This window comes from Cervus elaphus, chromosome 7 (genome assembly GCF_910594005.1).
Source record: "Cervus elaphus chromosome 7, mCerEla1.1, whole genome shotgun sequence".
In the NCBI taxonomy this organism is placed as follows: Eukaryota; Metazoa; Chordata; class Mammalia; order Artiodactyla; family Cervidae; genus Cervus; species Cervus elaphus.
In genome coordinates, this window is record NC_057821.1 from 51,980,409 (window position 1) to 52,002,417 (window position 22,009).

The 22,009-nt window shown below is 43.4% G+C and overlaps 1 protein-coding gene across 3 annotated transcripts in view; it reads left to right on the top strand.

Annotated features, from left to right (window-relative positions):
- Positions 1–22,009, top strand: part of EXOC2 (exocyst complex component 2) — a 118,176-nt gene that overhangs the window by 35,834 nt on the left and 60,333 nt on the right. For all 3 annotated transcript variants that reach the window (XM_043908684.1, XM_043908683.1, XM_043908682.1), the window contains 7 exons: positions 2,193–2,306; positions 3,675–3,799; positions 4,992–5,072; positions 11,838–11,983; positions 12,114–12,195; positions 12,911–13,013; positions 16,337–16,455. In XM_043908684.1, coding sequence (XP_043764619.1) covers positions 2,193–2,306; positions 3,675–3,799; positions 4,992–5,072; positions 11,838–11,983; positions 12,114–12,195; positions 12,911–13,013; positions 16,337–16,455 — 770 coding nt within the window. The remainder of the gene's footprint in view (positions 1–2,192; positions 2,307–3,674; positions 3,800–4,991; positions 5,073–11,837; positions 11,984–12,113; positions 12,196–12,910; positions 13,014–16,336; positions 16,456–22,009) is intronic.

Consider the following 22,009-nt stretch of genomic DNA (forward strand, 5'->3'; position numbering starts at 1 on the left):
AGAAAGAAGAGGTGACCAGTTTTCCTGCTCCAGTTAGAAAACAAGGAAAGGTGACAAAGTAGTTCTTAGTATGAGTGTGGAAGGGAAGCGCATTGGAAAAGAATACCTTTTAGAAGTTTTTTAAAAACAGACTTGTGGACTGTGTACTTGTGGTACAGTGTCTGCGTGCAGAAACTGTGTGAGACCAAAAGGAAAAACACACACAATCCCCAACAGGCTGACGGTGTTTAACGCACAGAGTAACACGGGGTTGGAGTGAGAGCTGTGCGGACCACTTGTGACACGTCAGGAGAGCCGCACTCCGCCGTTCCCCCATCTTTCTGCCTGCAGTTGGGAGCTGGAGCAAAGGGGCGTGGGCTCAGCCAGGCTGCTCACCCAGCCCTGTCTGTGGGGCCAGCGAACTTTTCTCAGAAGGACTTTTGTTGTTCTGCTGACTGGGGGTCGTCAGGTCAGTTTCCTCTTTGAAAGTGAATGCTGCTGGGTTGAGGACATTCCTGTAGTTTTGCACCTGACCACTGTACCTGGGTCCTCATGGCTAAACCCTTTCGGAAGGTGTAATCTGAGTTCACACTGCCATCTAATGGGGAGCGTGCACTGTGGGGGCACGAAGGTTGTCAGCTACAGAAACGGTTGGTTCCTTAGTGGAATCACATCATGTGTTACACGTTAGACTCTGTTGCTCGCACTCTCTGGTTAGTGAGTTCAAAGTGTGGATTTAGTCGGTCACTTAGAATATGCCTTGCTGGTAAGCTATGACTTCACTTAGAGGGTCAGACCTTAAGACCCAGTTATTCTGGACAGAGCTTTAAGTCTCCAGACTTCATGATCCTCTGACACAGTGCTTCTGCTCTTCCTTATTACCAAGACCGTTAGCAGTTTTCTGCATTCTGAATCTCTCCCCCACTTTCTATTTTTCTAGATTTATAGCTATATATATATATAGAGCGAGAGACAGAGAGAGACATTTTTCATAAGATTCTCTGGTTCTTTATTTGACAGTAGAAGTACTGGAGCTATTTCCTGACTCTGAAATGGGATCATGTAACTCATCATGTTGTTAGGAGAATCAGATAAAATGGTTCTTAATGAAAGAATCTATTCAATATAGAGAACCAAGTGTAAAGAATAAAGGTAACAAAGTAACAGTTTTGAGCATTTACTAAGTGTCAAAAACTATTCAGCCTTCCACATGCATTACCTACTTTAATCCTCAGCATTTTCTTGAGGAAGGTATTATGATCCCATTGTCCTCATGAATAAATGGAGCCTTAGGGAGGTAAAATAACTTCCTCAAGGTTGTTCAGAAACTCTGTAAACCCTGCATACAGCCCTGCGCTGCCTCTGTGGCTCTGCTCCCCACGGGGCATCTCTGCTTCCAGGGGCGTCACTTCTTGTCAGCTTTCTCTGGATCTTCTCTCTCACGTTCCTTTTGAGGTGTTCATGTAACATGTCTTATTTTAGGGTAGATTCAGGATGCCTTCAGCTGTAAGTAATAGAAAACAAAAGTCCGTTGTGCTGTAAGCAAGGAAGATATTTTTTATTTCTCATAATATACGAAGTCCAGAGATGGTGGGTTCCACAATTGGTTGAGTCAGGACCCAGAAGCGTCACCGAGCTGTAAGGAGCCTGGCTCTGCCGTCGTTCGCCCGTGGCGGCACAGATTTCCTCGTAGCTGCAGAGGGGCTGCAGATAAGGGACTGCTCATCAGCATCAGCTTTCCTTGAGCTTGATCTAGACCTGCTCATAGAAGCGTGAGTGCCGTACGAGTCTGCCTGGGTCAGCAACTGTTGTTGGCACCAGTGTGTCTTAGCCAGCTTTCACATAGGTCTTTAACAGAAAGCATTTTAACAGGTTGATTTACTGTTTTTAATGTCAGTGTACCTAAATTTTGTCTCTTGGATAGGAAATGATTTCTATTTGGATAGATTTCATGAAGTATCAACTCAGCCTCTTTAAGTTTTATATTCTTTTATTGATATGATTTCTGTATTTTAATTAATTTTCTATCATATATACAAAGTTTATATATACAGTTTATATGGTGTAGGAAGTTTATTTTTCACACATACAGATTTAGACTCTGTAATGTCTCATGTATCATTGTAATGATTTGTGTCCATGTTTATTACTCTTGGTTACATCTTTGTAGTAATAGCACCCTAAACACATCTTAAGCCTTTTTCCTCCCTCAGAGGTAAATTTCCCCAGAAGGACTTAGAAATGCTGTTCCCTGGAATGAGTGCTGACTTTACAAGTGAGAACTTTTCAGCTGCCTGGTACCTAATCGAGAACCACTCCAACACCAGGTGAGGGTGCGGGCCGTGCCGTGTGGCTTCTCGGGGTGCAGCTCATCAGATGTGGTAGCGCGGGTTTCCCTGTGCTGCTTAGCAGCCCTCTCGACCTCAGGTGCTTGTGAACACATCAGAGTAGCTGGCTCCTTATTTATTAAATGGGATCATTAATTTGAGGAGCCCTATTTCCTTCTACCCTGATGTTTCTGTATGTTTCATTGTTTGTGCCACCTGGTAAAACTTCGGAGTCTCAGCTGCTGTCCTGTGTCTGCGTGTGACCCCCTCCCTGCTCAGGTAACAAGAGTTCTCAAGTACTGGTCTAAAACAAGGAAGGTACCTGCTTCCTGACCAGAGAGCAAAGGAAGATGAGTTGTTTATCATTTTGCAAAGACTTGACTTAAAATTAGCCAAAAAATAAACAAGGGTCATATATCCAGTTACAGTGCTCCTCTGTTTATACTACTTAAGAGTTTACCTACCCTCTGGGCAACAGTAGATCTGTGACTCTTAATGCAAGACTAGCTAGAACACTTTTGTGTACTAGAAATGTTTGAATAAATGGTTTATTGTTTAAAATTTGTATCCTTGAAACATCCCAACTTGTTAAAATACACCTTAGAAGAAATTCTTCCTCCACCTATTGGGGTCAAAACCATCATAGAAAACAAGAAAAGTTGGTATATACTTAGAGTCAATTTGGCCTGGTAAATTTTTAGAGCAAATGTCTGAAGTCTTTCTTTGGGGAAGATGGTTCTGATTTTACATCATAGATGTGCTTTTCTGTTACCGTAAGTCAGGATTGATCTCTGTTCTCTTTGTAGTACCATCTTGGCACTCAAGAATATGGTCAACAGTTTATGGCCAGATTTTCTTAGCTTTAGTGGAAATAAAACTTCTGAAATGCAGAGACCAGCCCATTTTTCTCTGCTTGAGTTATAAAGATGCAATAGTACGGTCTGTTCACTTAAGTTTTGAGCTGCCCCCGTGAGTCCTGTGAGATCACTGCTAATGGTGGGGCCTGGTGGTGACGTGCACATAGGGGACGTCCGGGGGTCCTGCCACCCACCCCCGGGTGGTCCGGGCCTCTGCCTCTGGAGGTGCTCTTCAGAACTCCTTACCTGGCAAATCCTGTGTTGATTTGGGTTAGGTGTAAGCACGTCTGCGTGTGTAGTCACTTCCCGGGTCTGATGCGGGAGGGCTCGCAGAGCTGTCGTACAGCTGCTGTAACTTGGCGTTTGTCACGTGCGAAGGTTTAGGTCTGGGTAAGAATTTGAAAGCTTGGTTTCATCTGATTACATATTGTATTAGTCTGTGTCTCCAGTGTAGGCTTCAGTATTTTACAATTATCAATTGTCTTCTTGTGGTTTCTTCATTTCACTCCAGTTTTGAACAACTCAAAATGGCGATCACGCACCTGAAGAGACAGGCTAACAAGAAGAGCGAGGGCAGCCTGGCGTACGTGAAAGGGGGGCTCAGCACCTTCTTTGAGGCGCAGGACGCCCTCTCAGGTAGCTGGCCCTTGGTGTCTGTGGGGCGTCCCCGCTGACTCCAGTCCTGAGCTTGCAGAGGGCTAACAGGCTATGATACTGGGGCTGTTTGCACGGCTGTTACTGTGAGAGAAGTCTCCTCTTGGTGACTGAACGCTGTTCCCATGCACATAGTTCTGTTCCCAATGTACAGACGTGGAAGCAGGCTGAGGGCTTTGGGTCACCTGCCGTGCAGTGTGGGTAGGATGGGGTGAAGCTTTTGTCCTGGGATCACACTGCCTCGGCTCAAATTTTGGGTTTGGCTGTATGACCTTGGTCAACTTATTTAATTTCACTGAGCCATGGTTTCCCCATCTGTGAAATAGAAATAATATTAGAGCCTCATCACTAGCTTCTTATTGGATGCACATCATGTGTTAGAAACTTATTATGGTGCTCTGCTTAAAGTCATGTCTCAGGAATGTTTACCTTGCTATTTTTATTACTTTAACTGTGTCACAGTTTTGAATTTGAAATTGAATTTTGGAGACTTACTTTGAAAGTTTTCTTAATGATTCACCTGAGGAAACCTGATTTGCTTTTAAAACTACCTCTCATCAGTAGGTATAAGTTTTTAAATATAAATTAATGATTTCTTGATACTTTATCAGAATCATTCAGACATATATAAATACTAGCAAAAAAGCTCTAATGTAATTTGCACATCCACAAATTGACATGTTGGTAGATGTTACTAGATATTTCTTGAGAACCTCCAGGGAAATAATTATAGACTGAGTAGAACATGAATAATATCTATATTGCCATGTTATGTCCCACAGCTGAAATTAAATATTTTGAGGTTGATAGATATCAAACAGTAATATTTCTATTTTGTAGATGGTGGAACTGAGAAATAAGAATGACTTTCCTGTGGCCAGATGCCAAACATATTAGTAATTTAAGCCTTATTTTTCTTTTTTAATTCAGTCATCTTTACTGCTCAGCCTCCATGATCAGATGACTAGGTCCACGCACTATGAGCTGTTTAACAGCGCTGACCTGCCGGGACTTAGGCTGCTGTCCGCTGTCACTGTGCAGCATTTGTGTTTGTGCTTCTTTCTAGCAGTGAAAATAGAACCATTGTTTGAGCTGTTTAAAAATGTCTTTTTTGATGTACCATTTTCCCACCCATTAAAATAGCCTACATTTTAACTTGGTGCTTTTTTTCTAGCTATCCATCAAAAACTAGAAGCAGATGGAACGGAAAAAGTAGAAGGGTCCATGACGCAGAAACTGGAGAATGTTCTGAACAGTAAGTTTTGTCCTACTACCCAAACTTATTTATGGACTTTATAACAAGCTTTGATATAGTTTTTGGACCTGGTTTCACAGAAAAAGGCAGTTAAGTTGTATTTTGGTATTTATTTCTAAATATCAGTGATTTAATGAATGTAGAGGAGAGTAAAAATATTGAAAATGAATGTTCTGGTTCTGTTTGCATTTTGTTTATGAGAAATCATCATTTGAGATCAAGCCAGTATGCTTCTTAAAAAGTAAAATTTGCTACCATAAAGGAGGCTAGTACATAAATGACATCATCAAAGGTAAAAAATTGCTGTGGCAGTAGCTAGGATCATTACTGACCAACAGCACAGAACAACATCTTCAAGCATCTGCCAGTGGTAACACAAATAACATCAGGGCTGGAAGGACAGATACCGAGCTGTCTATTTGTTTATGCCATGCCTTTTTCCAAAACAAATTTAAGACAGCTGCATTCTTGAGTGCTTCTAACTCTGAGACATTTTGTAAGAATTGTAGGCCTAGAGAAACTGATACATGGAATTCAAGGCTGTATCCACCTCTCCTTCTTTCTGCTGACATATGAACTTCCAGCTACTTACCCTACAGATTTAGAAGAAACTCAGCAGATAAATCAGTCCCTGTTATCATATTAGTAGCTTGAAAGTAAACTGTTGTCTTCACAGATATAGTGAAACACTTGACAAGGAGCAGTAATGTCCAGGGGACTTTCCTAGTTGTCAAGCATAAGTATGTAGAGCATACAACTTCACCAGGAAGTAGAGTCGAGAATAACTAAAATATTGAAGACCCCCAACATCGGCCCTTCAGTGATTCTATAATGTAGGACTGTGATAACAAGTCAGTTTTGCACTTCTGTCTTAGTCCCATCAGCAGAAGTTTCTGGGCTTTTTGGTAATAATCTGTTCATAAACCTTGGGATCTCTGATAATAAGTGTTTTCTAGAAAGAAGTTTTAATTTGATATAGGCTTTCCTGTAGTAGAATTTGAGTACTTCGATTTCATCTCAAAATGTATGAGTTTTACAACACTTTAAATATTTTTCTCTCTGTTTTTTTGTATTATTGTCATTTTGCCTTGAGATTTTACCTCATTTCTTTTTCTTGTCTGAGTATCCAGTCACCAGCTTTGTTCAAATGAATATAGTCTGAATTCAGCCCAAATAAGCATTTACTAAAGCTGTTTCTGTATTAACATAGTCAGATATTTTAAGGGCTTGGAAGGCTGTTTTCTACTTGGGGATGTTATTTTCCCTGGGGAAATTGCCATCAAACCATGATATCTGTTTAAAAAAAAAATGATGATGGTAACTTTGAAAAGGTGATTAGTGAGAACAAGCTGTCTTAGTAAGTATCTCATTGTATCTGTAGAAGAAAATGGATATTTGTTAAGGTTGAAAAAAATTAAGATCTGTTTCATGGTGAGGCCCAGCATAGTGTATAACATAACTTTTTTCTTTAGGTAATTCTCCCTTGAGACGTGTGGTAGTAAAATTTGTAGGAGAAATTGTTTTACTTTTATTCCTTTATAAGCACAAACTTTTTCTAGAAATGTGTCCTTTTAAATTTCTACTGAAAGTTTGCTCTTTTTTGAGTAAATTGGCTTAACATGAATGTCACTTCTTTGAGAAGTCCTTTGAGATTCAGGACTTCCTGGGGTAAACATTTTTTGTAGAATATATTCCTTTGTAGCAGTCCCTTTTTCCTAGAAGTATCTTTCTGTCAGCTGTATGTTGATGTTTGCATTGCAGTGTGAGTTTGTAGCTCAGGTGAACTTGGCCAACTTTGGTAAGGCTGGTCGTGTCTAGTGTCGTGCTGGTCCAGCGTCCTGCGCAGACCTGGGAGGCGTGTGACTGCCGCCCTCCAGCAGGTCCCTGCCCAGAACGTGGGACCTGGTCACTGCTCTTGAGGAGCTGTGCAGAGATTATGCAGGAGAGTGGGTGCAGTCTGGTGCGTGATTACGTACTAACTTACAAGTGCTTTTCCTGAGTGATTTTAAATGAAACTTCTTAAGATTTGGGAAATCCTTTTCACTTTAAGTTTCTGAAGGGTGACATTGGCCATAAGAAATTTAATCCATTTTGTTCAGAATTTACCAGTTTTGAAACTGTTCATTGAAATGCTTGAAAACATGTTCTCGCTGATACATTTCTCATATTTGCTTTGGTACTTAATAATTCCTTCTTAATTTCAAAGCAGTGATGCAGTGATGACTGTTGATTTCTATAGACTCCACATTCCTCTCTCTGTGTTGTTGCCTGTTCCAGGAGTGTACAGCCACGCTGCCCAGTACTGCTTCTGTGTGCAGTGATGGCTGTTGATTTCTGTAGAATCTGCATTCCTCTGTGTGTTGCCTGTTCCAGGAGTGTACCGCCAGCAGCTTCTGTGGCAGCGGAGGTGAAGCTGTCGAGCACTTAAAACATGGCTAGTGTCACTGAGGAACGTAATTTTTAACTTTATTTGAAACAGTCCCACGTGTCTGATGCTGCGGGTTAGATAGCGCCGGGTGCAGGGAGGGACGGTGTGGCCCAGGCGTCTGTAGTCGCAGCTGTGACAGCCAGACCTCGGCACCCCTCAGCCAGGCCCAGGTGCTGCTTCCGCATCCTACAGGTGCTCAGCCCTTGCAGTTACTCTGGGAAGCTTGTTCTGTTATCTTCATTTTATTGATGAAAAATCTGAGGCTCAGAAAGACGACATGCGTTTCCCAAGTCACTTCTGTAGTGAGTGGCATTTGTGTCTGGAGATCTGACTCCGAGTCTGTGCCGTGAACTGCAGGCAGCCTCTGTTGGGTTGGAGCGCGCGGCTCTCAGTAGCCAGCATTCTCACCACGTTGCGTCAGTGCACGCCTGGTTTCTGGCTCCCCATCCACCCATCGCTCACCAGTTAGGGACGCCCAGCTGCCCTCGTGGTAGAGTTGGGGGTGCCCAGTTCCCACGCTTGCCAGTCACGCTCAGACACAGAGCATGCCTGTGTGTGGCCTCCGCGTCTCCCAGAGAGAAACTCACAGGAGGACGTGGTCCACAGAGATGACCGTGCGCCTGCACAGGGAAAGCGGGCTTCAGACCCATCAGCTGGGGGTGTAGACAGGTTGCGCTGGGGTGCTGTCACCACGTGGGAGCCCCGAGGAGCTCGGTGAGGGTGTGTGTCCCCACGGAAACCAGGAGGGTATGACGAGAGGCTCACCTGGGGTGCTTGGAACACAGCAGACAGCTGTGGACACGAGCGTGATCGTTTGTTGGAGCTTAGAAAGGGTGCCTGATACATGCTGCAGATTTTATGACAAGAAGAGAAGGCAGGCTATCTTGATAATGTTGTTTACAAAGAAATTAAACACTTGAATTTTCAGTGCTTCTAATGTTTTATTATTAATAGTGTACTAAATAAAAATTAGTTTTACTGTTTTTTTCTTCTTTAAAAAAAATTTCTTAGTGGTTTATAACCAACAGCAAGTTTTTAACATTTCAACAAAAAGTTTTAGAAGTCACAGAACAAGCGTCATCTTCCAGTTGATTGTTAGGATTGTTTGCTGGGCTCAGCTGCCCCATCCCTGACGCGGTCCTGCACGCGACCCTGCGCTGTCCTGCCCTCAGCGGGCCCAGGTGCGCCCCCAGTCGGGGGAGCCACCGCAGTTCAGTAAGCAGGATATGAGAGGTGAGGCTGTGGGTTGAGGGGTCTGCTTGTGAGGAGCTTTCTATGCAATGTCTTGGAGTTTGTCTATTTTGAGGCTCCTAGTGAGCCCCGGAAGGATTTTAAATAGAGAAGTCAGATTGTGAACTTAAACATTCTGCCATTTGTTGAGAATGGACTGGAAGGAAGCTGGGTGGAGACAGAAGAGGAGCCAGGGAGATGCGTGACTGGGGACGTGAGGCTGGTGGGGGCTCAGCCTCAGGAGGGCTGGAGACAAGCGCTGGGTGACTCAGAGTGGCCTTGTCACCTCGTGTCGCCCTGTGATGTCTGCTTGTCTGTCCATTTCTGGAGTTTGTTAGGAGAAACAAGACACGTGGCAGATTGTTCAGTCTCTTTGTGTCGGAGTTTTGCTATGAGTTTAACTGTATGTTGAAAAATTACCTTAAATTTCGTTAGCTTTTCTGTTCCTGGGGTACAGATTGTGTCATGGGTCTGTGGGGGAGCCCCAGCTCCTACCAGGCAGACACGCAGGTTACCGTCGCCTGGGCTGTGGTCTGTGCTGGTGCCAGCAGCCTGAGCAGGACCACAGAGAGCGCGTGTCTGCTTTGATAGACACTCTCGAAGTGACCAGGCACCTCAGAATCACCTGGTGTTTTCTTTGGGTGACGGTTCATGATGCAGGCTCAGGCTTTCCCATCATTGAGGACCGAAGCTCCGGGGGCAGTGCTGCAGTGGCCCATCTCCCCATCTTTTCCTCCAGCTCTGCTGAGACACAGTTGACACGGATATTGTGTAAGCTCAAGGCGCGCAGCGTGATGGCTGGATACCTGTGTGTGATGCCGTGTGGTCGCCCCAGTGCTGTCGCCGCATGGAGTGCCGCGCGTGGTCTGTGGCGAGAGGGCGTGAGGTTTTCCCAACGGCAGTGTTGTTCTCTCTACCCGGCTGCCGTGCAGTGGCGTCAGCTCTGTCCCTGAGGCTGCCCGTCTGCACTCCTCCGGCTCCAGGAGCCATGCAGTGTCTGCCTCTGGCTCCATGTGCGTGGAGCCCTCCAGACCCATGCCTGTCGCCCTGTCTTAGGCCGAGAGACATGTCACTGCCCTGCCAGCCCAGCTGAGGCCTCTGTCCTTGCTGTCCCTGCTGGGGGTGTCCGTCCCTGAGAGCAGGACACACTGTCCCTGCCTGGGGGAGGGACGGCCTTCAGTCTAGACGGGCCTGGGGCTGCTGTATGTGGTGTGGCTGCTCCAGGGCCTCCTGCCTCAGCTCCCAGAGCCAGCCTGTCCTTGTCTTCTCAGTTGCCCCACAGAGTTAAGACCTCAAGTGGCTGGTGAGCTGCTGCTGATTTTTATCTGCTTGCCCAAATCTTGGCTTCACTGCTTTCATTATTTTCTTACTGTATATAATCATCCAGTTATCAGTTATGAGCTCCCAAAGTTTTATTGTGAATGCAGTAAAGTTCACAGCAGAATGATAATGTATGGACAAAGTGTTTTATAAGTTAAAATCATAATTTCATAACTTAAAATTTGTGTATAAATTAAAATTTTATATATATTTCTGTATAATTATAATTTGATAGCTTATAATTTCTGCCTCTTTGATTTCTGTATCAAATATTTGTATTATTTAATTTTAAGTGGATTTTCTACCTGTGCTTGTTTTCATGCTTTTTAGGGGTGTTTAAAATTGTTAGTTAGTATTGTTTTATTGTCTTCAAGATGAAAAAAATCTAATTTTGATGTTTTGTGCTCCTTCATTGTAGAGAAAGTGCTTGAGGATTTAACATTCACAGCACACACCTAAGTAATCAGCCTTTAAAAATATTCAGTCCTCATTCACAAATCTGTTCATTTATGAAGCCTCAATTCATGAAGTCTATTTCTAAATGATAAATGCTTAATAATAAGTATTCCAAGAAAAATAGTTTTAACCTTAATCAGATTTCTAATACTCATTTACTCATCATTATCTGATTTGGTGGTAGTAAGGGAATATATATACTTTTCTCATGGTAGAAATTTAGTATTCTACGTTAAAGAACATGTGGTGAAAATAGCTATACTGACAAAACAAAGTTTTTATATCAGGCCTTTAAAATTTCAACAGAATTTAAACATTATTTAGATAAAACAATTATGTTACAAAGACAACTTTTAACACACTCAGGCCACCCACAGTGTGGACTAGAGAATGCGGTATGCCAGCCACCCAGTGAGACTGAGGTCATTTTTTTCATCTTTGCTTAAAGTATAGTCACTAGACCAGATAATGTAGAAACTGTATATGAGCAGTGATCAAACAGCCAAAAAGAGTTTATCCTTTTTCTCCCCTTTCCTTGTGACTAATTAAAAATATTTATTCACAAGTTGAAAAAGCTTAAGTATTTTTATATACAGTAAATTTTGTTTTAGATGAACTTTCGTTAGTGATTCATATAATTTGAGGCCTTTAAGGTAAAAAAAATACATATATATATGTAAATATAAAATGTCCAGTTTATCATTTTAAGATATATTAAGCTGATTTAAGAAATATTCATTAATGATGATGTGTTAAAATTTGATGTTTTAAATTGCTTATGTAGCCTGCTGCATAGATAATTTTACATAGAAATAGGGTTAGGTTTAAAATACTTCTTTTGAATAACTTTTCGGAAAAATTTTTCTTCCTTTTTTTTTTTTTAATTACTATGAATATATAGATACTGAATCCAGAGAATTTAACTAGTGTACTTGTGTGTGCATGCATCATGTATATGTGTGTGTTTTAACCTATTGTCTGAATTAATGAAATAACCTAAGGGTCCATAATGCTGTAAAACTTAAAAGAAGCTAAAATAAATGTAGATTCAAGTTAGAGAATTTATTTGGGCCTGGTAAGTATGGTTATTTTTAATTGGATACCATTAATTGGTATACACATATGAAAAGACTTAGCAAGCAAGATGGAAATTGTGTTTTAGCAAACTGTAAAAAAAACCCAAAACTCCAATATAATTGACTTTTAGAAAAGTCTGCTGAGTTAAGTATCAAGTATAATAGCAGTCTAACATTTTGTTTTTTTTGTCCAGTTTCACATTTTCTGACTAAAATCAGTTTTTATCTAAATTTCTTTTTCTCCTTTTAAAATAGGAGCCAGTAACACTGCAGATACGTTATTTCAAGAAGTCTTAGGTCGAAAGGACAAGGCAGATTCCACTAGAAATGCACTCAATGTGCTCCAGCGATTCAAGTTTCTTTTCAACCTCCCTCTAAATATTGAAAGGAACATCCAAAAGGTACAGCGCCTATTTATGTACCTGTGGTCCTAGATGTCTTACATTTTAAAGAGTTGTTAAGATGTTTTTTATCTTAACCAAATTAATTAAACTTTACTGACAATCTCCAAAATGTTTCTTTATTTTAAAGGGTGATTATGATGTGGTTATTAATGATTATGAAAAGGCCAAGTCACTTTTTGGGAAAACAGAGGTGCAAGTTTTCAAGAAATGTAAGATTTATTACTTTAAGATTTTCTACTTTGCTTTTATAGGAAAATTGTGGAATGTATTTTGCAAAGAATGTTAACGTGCATTTTAGCTTTTGTTTATATGGTGCCCTTTTTCAAGTGTAAGACGGGTACTTCAGAAGTAACATAATGGAGTTTCTTGCTGACCTGGAGAGAGAACTATAGGATGGCTGGACATTCTTTGATGCTTGGTAATTGTGATGCTACTTAGGTCTCTTTTACTGAAAAGAATCGTTACAGATATTTTACAGAAATGGAAATCTACATTTTATTCTTCCCTATTTAGAAAGACAACTACTATATTTATGAATTCTAACCCTACTTTAAGCAAGTTTTGAAATTATCTCTATGGTAGAGTTACAGAAAATAAAAGCCTAAAATGCCTTATTAACTGGGAGAACTATCACCGGACTTGATTAAATTTGTAAAGAAATCCATAAAGACCCAGAAAAGTTTATTTATTTTGATAAATTTCCATGCAGCATATGCACAGGCTCGCACCCTGCAGTCCAGTGAGTTTGACAGGTACACACACCCTGTAACCTGAACCCTGGAGAGAATGTTTCATCGCTGGGGCAGATCCCCTCCTGCCTCTTCTCAGTCAGCCCCTCTGCCCCACACAGCCAGTCTGCTTTCCATACTTTGATTTTAAATTTTCAGTCTGTAAATCTTGTAATTCTTTTCGTTTTTTAATCAGATTATGCTGAAGTAGAAACACGGATTGAAGCTTTAAGAGAATTACTTCTAGAGAAGTTGCTTGAGACACCATCGACTTTACATGACCAGAAACGTTATATAAGGTAAACCTTCTGTGAGAGTTTTGACGAATCGCGTATATCTGGGTGATGCTGGACACGTCCTGTCGCTCTTACAGAGATTCGGGGAAACTGGAAGAATGCTGAGATGGCAGAAGGGAAGACAAGCAGCAGAAGTCTGGGGACCCATGTAGGACACCAGGTTCTTGTGTGCACTCAGAGACTGGGGAGCAGTCACCCTTTAAAGGCAAGAGAATGCTGCCGGTTTGGGTGAAGGGAAAGCAGCCTCTTTGCCCTCTCCTCCTGTCCGCAGGGTCTAACCCGGCTGGGGCGCTGCTCCCTGACTGGCGGGCTGCTCCCTGACTGGGGCGCTGCTCCCTGGCTGGGGGGCTGCTCCCTGACTGGGGCGCTGCTCCCTGGCTGGGGGGCTGCTCCCTGGCTGGGCGGCTGCTCCCTGGCTGGGCGGCTGCTCCCTGACTGGCTTTGGGGGTGGCGCTGTCCCACAAGGCTCCAGTGCTGCTGGCAGGGTGGGGCTCAGCAGCGGAGGGCTCTGAAAGCTTCCAGGCTTGGAAAGGAAGTGGGAATGCTTACTTGGAAAGGATGGCAGTAGCAGCAGAAATGTGCACCCCACAACGTGGTGGGAACCGTGTTGCTCAAGAGGGAAGGAGTTTTAACGTGGGCAGGCGTGGGGAGTTGGGGTGCCGGCTATCCCCCAACAAGCCACGCAGTCGCCGTGCGGCACCTGGGCCACACTTGCTCCACAGGTCGGGGCCTCCGGCTGTCTGCCTTCACAGCCTGTCTGTGCTTTTCTCCAAGTGTCCCCAGAAGAAAGCGTGCACTTAGGAATTTTTCTGGTTTGTAGAATCATAGAAATTTAATGCTGCTAATTAACTGTGTGTTGTTATCCAACTGCTTTTTCTTTTTTTTTTTTAACATGCAAAGTAACAGAGTTCCAAGAAGGTTAATCTGTCATTGAGGATACGAAGCTGTTTAGCGTCTTGTCTGTGTTCTGCCATGCTGCTTCACTAATAATTACAGTTATTCTGTTACATTTCCTGGTAGGAAAATGATGTTAAACCTTATGGAGTGCAGGATTTCTTTATGTAGTGAATTGCCATTGTGTAGATAACTCATGCACAGTTCCCGTGACTGGTTACCTACTAGATACCATTTAAAAGATAGTGATATTTTAAAAGGTTCTTTTAAATGGCCTATTTAATGCTTTATTCCCTGTCCTTTCAAAAGGAAAAGAACAAGAATGTCACTGAAAATGTCAAGTAATTTATTTACTTTTTAATCTTTATTTTTGACACTTTGAGACTACATGGAGCAATTTATCATCCTTTTTAAATTAAGGGTTTAGTTATTAAAGAATAGGAAAAACATCACAACCAGGTTAAATATCTGTTGGAGTTTGGAATCTATGATGAGCCATCCCGTGAGCACCAAGTGGGGGTGGAGGCCCTCAACTTATTATCAGCAGAACTGCAGTCTCAGTTCCCACGTGTTGGAAGCTGTGCAGGGCCCGAGCGTGTGGCCCAGCCTGTCGCCGTGCGGCTGCTCACTGCTGACTCTAGGTCAGGGCGTTCTCGCGATTCCCTCTCTCCCTGCTCTGCTGCTGCTAGCAGCTTGACCAAGCAGCAGAGTACCACGCATCACTGCTTCTTTCCATATCGGTGTGATTCTTTCCTTGGTCATTGTTAAAAATCATGTCTAAGTATGCCTAATGGCTCTAATTCTTAAAGTTTAAAATTTTGAGTCTGTGCTCATTCATAGCTAACGTTCCTTACCTTTTTCCCACTAAAAGGCCTTTCTAAAAAGTATTCTTTGGTAACGAAGTTTAAAAGGAAGTAGCAATAATCCGTATCATATTCTAAGCCAAGATCTTTGAAATGAAACTATATGTTTTTAATCTACATCCTAAAAAAATGAAAGTTACTGGATTAAGTCATTTAACCAGGGGAAAGCTTAACACAAGTTGTACTTTTGAACTGAAACACTGTAGAGTTTCTGAGACAACAAATTTATCTTTCTTTATAAAACTTTTGTGTAATACCCATTAACAAGATGGTAGAAAGAGGATTATTCTTAAATTTTGGAAGGGCTGAAGAGCCTTACAATTTGAGGGGGTACTGAGCAGAGGGAGGTGTGTGCATCAGAGAGGAAGGTGGGGGGGGGGACGGGGGGTGCTGTGTTTGCCGCTGCTGCGGCTCTGAGGGTGCAGTGTGAGCGCAGGAGGAGGTGCTGCTGCAGGAGCCTTGGGGCCCACGCAGCTCCTCCTGTCTGAGGAGAAGCCCCAGCAGACAGACAGTCCACAGGCTCAGCTCAGTAGGCTCCCGGCCCCGTGAGCAGAGGCCCAGGGCCCACACAGGACAACCCCGCAGAAAACCACCGCCCCCGTTCATCCTGCAGCGGGGAGGGGGCTGTTCCCGAATGCCAGGTTTTGTTGGTCACTGACTGACTCCTCCTCTGATTAACTGCTGGTTGAGAAGACTGGGTAAGGAAGTGCTTGGCGCTGGAGGACCTGGGAGAGAGGCCCAGATGTGTCCCTGCAAGAGGTCACGCTTGTCACCATTAGTTACCGTTTATTCTTAAACGGAACTTCAGCCCCAAGACAATAGACAGCTTAATTTTAAGACAGCAAGTCCAGCTTTTGGAGTTGATTTAATTTGCTTTAACTTGTTATATTTACGTATTTCATGAGGGCTAAGTTTTGAATAATATTTGTCAATTTTTCAGCAGAAATCTACTTCAGTTGTGTATCTGGGTTGGGAATTTTCACAAACAAAGAAGACTTTAAATATTTTTCACCCTATTCTAAAACTAAGAAAAGTGCCCATCTATACTGCATTTTTTGGAGGACTGTCTTCTCATGAATTAGAGTTGAGACTTATAGGTCGGTGTTTGCTGTCACCAAACCTCTGTGTAATACGGTGGTCTGAAGTTTCAGTTGCCCTGTTTAAAGGGTATAGAAAGCAGGGTCACACTGCCATCTCGTGGCCGTGTGTTTCAGACCAGAGAAGAAAACCATCAGGCGGAGGACTCTGCTGGTGTTTCTTGTGTGACGGAGAACTAAGTCGGAGCACTGTGATCAGGACCACTACACACTTGTCTTTGTCATCTTGGTCATCTTCTTATAAAGTCAAGCGTTTTAAAATGTACTTTTATTGTTAATTGCATGCAAGGAAATCTGAATACGTTTCATTTAGAACTGAATATTAAAGAGTAAGGATTGACAAATGCTTTACTAGTTAACAAAGTTTTAGGTATCCTTAAAAGCTGTGACTTTAACACATGCTGGCTTTCGTTTTGACTGTATGGCTGTGCAGCAGACGCCGACGCGGTCAGCCGTGGCCTTGCCGTTTCAGGTACCTGTGCGACCTCCACGCGCCTGGCGACCCTGCGTGGCAGTGCATCGGGGCCCAGCACCGGTGGATCCTCCAGCTCATGCACGGCTGCCGGGAGGGCTGCGTGCGGGACCTCAGAGGCAAGCCCCCCGCGTCCTCCTCGGTCACTCGCACGCCCTGGGGGGCTCGACTGGGGGGGCTCACGCTCATCGTGCCTGTGCCACCCTCCCCACCCCCACCTCAGCATCCTCCCTGGGCCGGGGACTGAGGGGCCTGGGGTAAGCCTCAGCACACCTGTCTCGTGGGGCACTGGCCGTGTGGGCAGAGCTTTGGGCAGGGGACAGGAGCTCCAGCGGAAGTGACACGGCGTGTAGGGATGGTACTTGTGTCCATCGGCAGGCGCGTGCCTTCGTCACTCCATCAGCTGCCTGTTGAGCTCTTCTGCTCACCAGGCCCTGAGCCGAGTCCAGGGGTGCCCTCCCGTCTCGGTGACGCTGGGTTTGGGAGGAGAGTGAGGCGGCGAGGGAGCGGTGCTGGCACAGAAGGCGGCGCACGGGGAGGCCGCAGCGTTTGTTGACAGTCTGTCGTGGGTTAGCTGGCTTGGATCTGAGTGTTCTCTAGCTGTGAATCAGTTTTTTTCTATTCTTAATGTTTAGGAAAACCCAAATATCTCTTTCCTGATGCCATATCCAAACTCCTATTGTGTCACTAATTATTTTATAGTTTTAACAAGTGAAAATATCAGACAGCACACACAGTCTGAGGTCCATGTGGATTTCTGGAGGCCTCAGTTTCTTGTGCTTGGAGTCTGCTCGGTCAGGCAGGCTCTCACCCAGGGCTGCCTGACACAGTCCCCTGGTGTTTCTAAAGACTGTCACTCCCCAGCCTCCTCCCCTCCCCTCCCACTGTGTTAGACTCTCGTGGTGGTGTCCACACATCAGTGGTTTCACAGCTTCCGGGTGACTCTGGTGCAGCAGGGCTGGCAGACGCTGTGGTGGGTGCGTGCTCAGGACTGAGGTACTGCGCTGAGCAGACCCATGTGTCTCCGGCCTCTTGGAGCTTGTCCCCTAGCGAGAGAGACATGGTTTAAAAAGTCACATAGGTGTTTATTTGTCACGTGAGTATAATTGTGAGAGGTATTCCGAAGAGGAGAGTACAGAACTCTGCCTCAGCCTGGTTAACCAGAGACCCCGGGACATTCCTGTTGCCACTGAGCCTCAAGGAGTGTGGTTTTCCAGGGAAGGGCCGCAGAAGAGTGGTCAGATGGCCAGGAGTACAGACAGGGCTGGGGTCCGTCAGAAGCCTTCCCTGCTCAGGCTTGTAAGAAACAATCCGACTGCATGATTTAGTTATGAAAATATTCAGATTTCTGGAAAACGTGTGTAATTTATAAAGACCACACAGGAAATTTCATGCTTACCATTACATCAGTACCTGAAAGCTCTGATACCCAAAATCCCGTCACTAAAGTCTGGGTCCTTCTTGGAGGTAAATGGAGATGCAGCCTTACCTGGTGGAGTCCTTGTCATCTGGATACTTCATACTGCTAAACTTAACTCACCCAGCACTGCCGAGAGGCAGCGTCTCCGGGGAAAAGGACACTTGCTACTGTGTGACTGGAGACGTGCCTTTGTATTTACTTAAACTTACCCAGCACTGCTGAAAGTCAGCATCTCTGAACTTACTTATCCAGCACTGCTGGAAGTCAACATCTCTAGGGAAAATGACACTCGCTTCTGTGTGACTGGAGACCTGCCTTTTTACTTGCTCTGACCAAGCCTATTGTCGAGGTTGCTCCTTGCTGGCGGCATAATTGAAGGAATGCGCATTGACTGGAACCTTTTTGTTAGTGATGAGGTTTATGTAAAGTTATTTCCATAAGTTGGTCTTTCTGACTGAAAAGTGCAACATAACAGTTTTAGCTCTTGGAATTTACTCCACGAATTTCATGACAATACAGTGTAAGTTTCCTAAATCCATTAGCCAGATGTTTATAGATTATGATTTTAACTGTCCTTTGACATTCAGAAGAACATCTTGAGCCATATCCACCTGTTGTCAGTAAACACATCTAATATAAACAATATAGACAGTCCTAACAAGTCCATGCTCTTTAATTGCAAAGCTGGTATATTCTTTGAGCTCACATCAGAAGGAGTTTATTATTTTGGAGAATTCCAAACATACTTAGGAGCACCAAGGGTGATCCCATGACCTCTTCTGTGTCTGCCCAGTTTAGACAGTTATCTGCTCACAGCCAGTCTCATTTTACCTACAACCCCTCCCTCACCCTGAATTATTTTTGAAGTAGGTCACTTCATTTCACCTATAGTTATTTCAATATGTAATTTTCAAAGATAAACATGCTTTGTGAAAACTATATCACTTGAACTTCTTGAAAGCTATTATCATTACCTGAAGTGTTACCAGTACGTTCTTGATATCAAGCATTCAATTAACTGTCAATTTCAAAAGCAGTTTAATGTGTCCAGTAGCTAAGTACATAGATACTGTGACTTTTTAATCAATGGTCAGTGCAAAGGCAGATGATGGCAGTGCAAAGGCATCAGGCAGATGGAGACAGAACTTGTATTTCTTACAAGAAGTAGCCGCTAGTGACATAGTGTCCACTGTGGCCACTTGGCCCCTAGATGCTCTCCTGGTTGTCGTCATCAGTGTGAGTGTCCCTGGACACGTCAGCTCTATTGTGCATCTGTCTGCTCTGCGCGGGTGCTGTAATGATGTAGTGAAGGCGTGTGTGTGTGGGGGGGGGGTGTTTATATAAAATATTGGCCTTAGTTATAAGTTTGCTGGCAATAACTGTAGCTTTTGTTGTTGTTGTTAGTTCACAACTAGTTGTTCTAATGGACTCCCGCTTATAGATATCCTAGTTATGTGTAACAGAAATTAGGTCAGTACGGGGCAGGGTTCCTAAATATCATTTGGACTTTCTGTTGGCATCCTCTCATAATCACAAGCTTGTGGGTCTGGTAGAAACCTGGGACATTGTCTGGTTCAGACATGACTTAGGTCTCCGTTTTGCATGTGAGGGAGCTGCCTCAGGAGCCACAGGACTGCTCGGCTTCTCCGAGTCAGGCACACAGTTCCACAGACTTCTCTGTTCTGTTCCTGAAGCCAGTGCACCATCACATGGGTTTCTGAACTTGATGAGCTGATGGCGTGGTGATGGCAGTGCCTGCGTCTCTTCGAACACTTGTCACTTCTTGTGAAGCTTCTTCACTTTCATTCAGGTCCTCTCAGGAACCTGTTTTCAAACCAAAGGCTTGTTGGGTTCTGAATCTAAAATATAGATTGTGAGTTCTTCTGTTGTGACATCTGCACTTGGACTTTAACACCAAAGAAGAGAAATTGATTCACTCACCCCCAGGCAGAAGAGTTAAGACCTGAGACAGTCTTTGTCATGTGAAACACAGTTTTAAAAGATAGACTGTAAATATTTCAGACAGGAGAAGATGTCTTCGTAGGTAAAGCTGGTTTTTATGCATTACTTTAAGGACCCTAATATAATTTTTTTTTAAGTTTTACATGGTGGTTTGGTTTAAAAATGCCAATTGTATTTGTCTTGTGGTTTTCAAGAAAAGCTCATGAGCAAAGATGGTGGTAGATTTTCAGAGACAGGGAAACCTGGCATGCTGCAGTCCATCGGATCGCAAAGAGTCAGACATGACTGAACTGAACTGAATCCTCCATAAAAGCCACGTTTTTCCAGGATCGATTGTTTTGCACATGAAGCTTTGTCCACAGAGGTAGGTCCCAGGGTGCTATTCTTGTGAACACTGCAGCAGCACCTTCTCTGGATGCCACTTTTATGGTAATAGCACATACCAGCCTGGTAAGTGGTGCCTGATGGTGCACACCAGGACTCAGACAGGAGGTGACCGCTGCCCCTCAGCACCGCCAGCCGGTCACCCGTGTCGCTGCTCCTCGTGGCCTGCCTCTGTAGCCCACGTGCGAACTTTTGGCTTTTCTAAGGGGAGACAAAGATGGAGAAAGAGCAAGAATAAAGATCAGCATTAAAGAATTCATCTTTAAAGCGTAAATGCCTGTGGACAAGTCTGTTTTCTTCCATCCTGGGCTAGTTAACTGTTGGGCTTCTCTTCCGAAACTTTACCGCCTTATAAGAAGTGTCATTTGTCTCTTAAAATTCCTATGAAATAGGGCCAAAATGAGACTAAATCTTCAGGTTTCCTGTCAGGAAAAACCTTTGGTTTAACCCCCTACCGACATTCTCAAACAGGATTTTTAAAGGTAGCCTTCAAAGGCATTTTTTCCTTTGTTCTGAAAATGAGTTTAAGTCTTAAAAAATACAAGCTAGTAACTCCAGGGAGCATCAGTCTGTTGCGTCCTCCCAGGTCATTCCCAGTGGCGTGGCCGGGTAGAGGCAGGCCAGCACTTCTAGAATAGATCGAAGCAGGAGGGTCTGTACACAGCCACGCGACACAGTCACACGACAGAAGGAGATACATTTCTGTGTGGCTTCGGTTCTGTGTGAAAATGCAGATTGATACATCACGCCTGAGAGGTTTAATCTGAACCGTCACAGTATGGATCTATTACAGAGGGACAATAGTAAGCATAGAGACTGTGCTAAATATCTCCTGTTTTAAATATTTCAAATGTTGAGCAGATTATTAGGTTAATTACTTGCTGAAATAAATATGTTTGTTTATCCAATTGTCTTAAAATACATAAAGGCTGTATTTTTCAACTCAGGCTCATCAAATACATGCATAAATTACATTTCAAATTTATGTGCAGTTTTGTGAATTTATACAGTATAACTAAACTATATTTTATTTTGATATTTAAAAAACACAACTGGGACCTTTATGTAGACAATTAGTGGGATTACTAAGTTTAATTCCAGTGTTTCCGTAACGTAGGCTCAGGTGGCCCCCAGGCAGCAGGTTAGGTGTAGCTTCCACTAGAAGACTGGCTAGAGATTCCTCAAGTTTTCTGCAAAACTACAAAAACAGGTCTGTGCTTGAAAAGACAGTAAATGTGTTGTTATACATATATTAGATATCTTAATAAAATAAGTTTTATTTTAAAGTTGTTATAATGAGGATATATATTAGGAAGTTTCTAAAGTTTATTTTTTGGAGATTTAAAAAAGTAGTTTCTCTCCTCGATGTTTTTCACAGCAACATGAACCCAGAATGATCTATGTTGATTTAAAGAGGAAAGGCAAGTCCAGGTGGGCAGTGCTGGTCGTGTTTCCCCCACCCTGAGTCCCGCGTAGCTGTGCCCTCCCTGCTCACCGTTGTTTCAGTGGCTTTAGAAGAGACAGTGCTTCCAGACTCTTGTACTAGGATTTTATTCTCTTGCTTTGAGATTTGTAAGCCATAGAGGATATACAGAAGAAAGTTATCCAGGAGAGAGGGATTGGAGAACAGTACCAGCTTGTGGCTGTAGTGGCAGCAGCCTTCTCTCTAGCGCAGTGGGGGTCTGGTTGTCCTTTCGCTTTGTCCTTTCTTCAGGAGAAGATATCAAGATGATATTTAGGGTGCTGTGAATCTGATTCACAGTGCATCCCGTTGGAAATTGCTGCTGTTGTGGGTAAGCAGTGCAACTTTATTTAAGCTGTTTTCATACTAGATGCAGCTCAGTAGGATTTTACACGATTGTACATTTGTTTCTTAATCTAATTTGAAAAGACAAAATTAGCTTCCA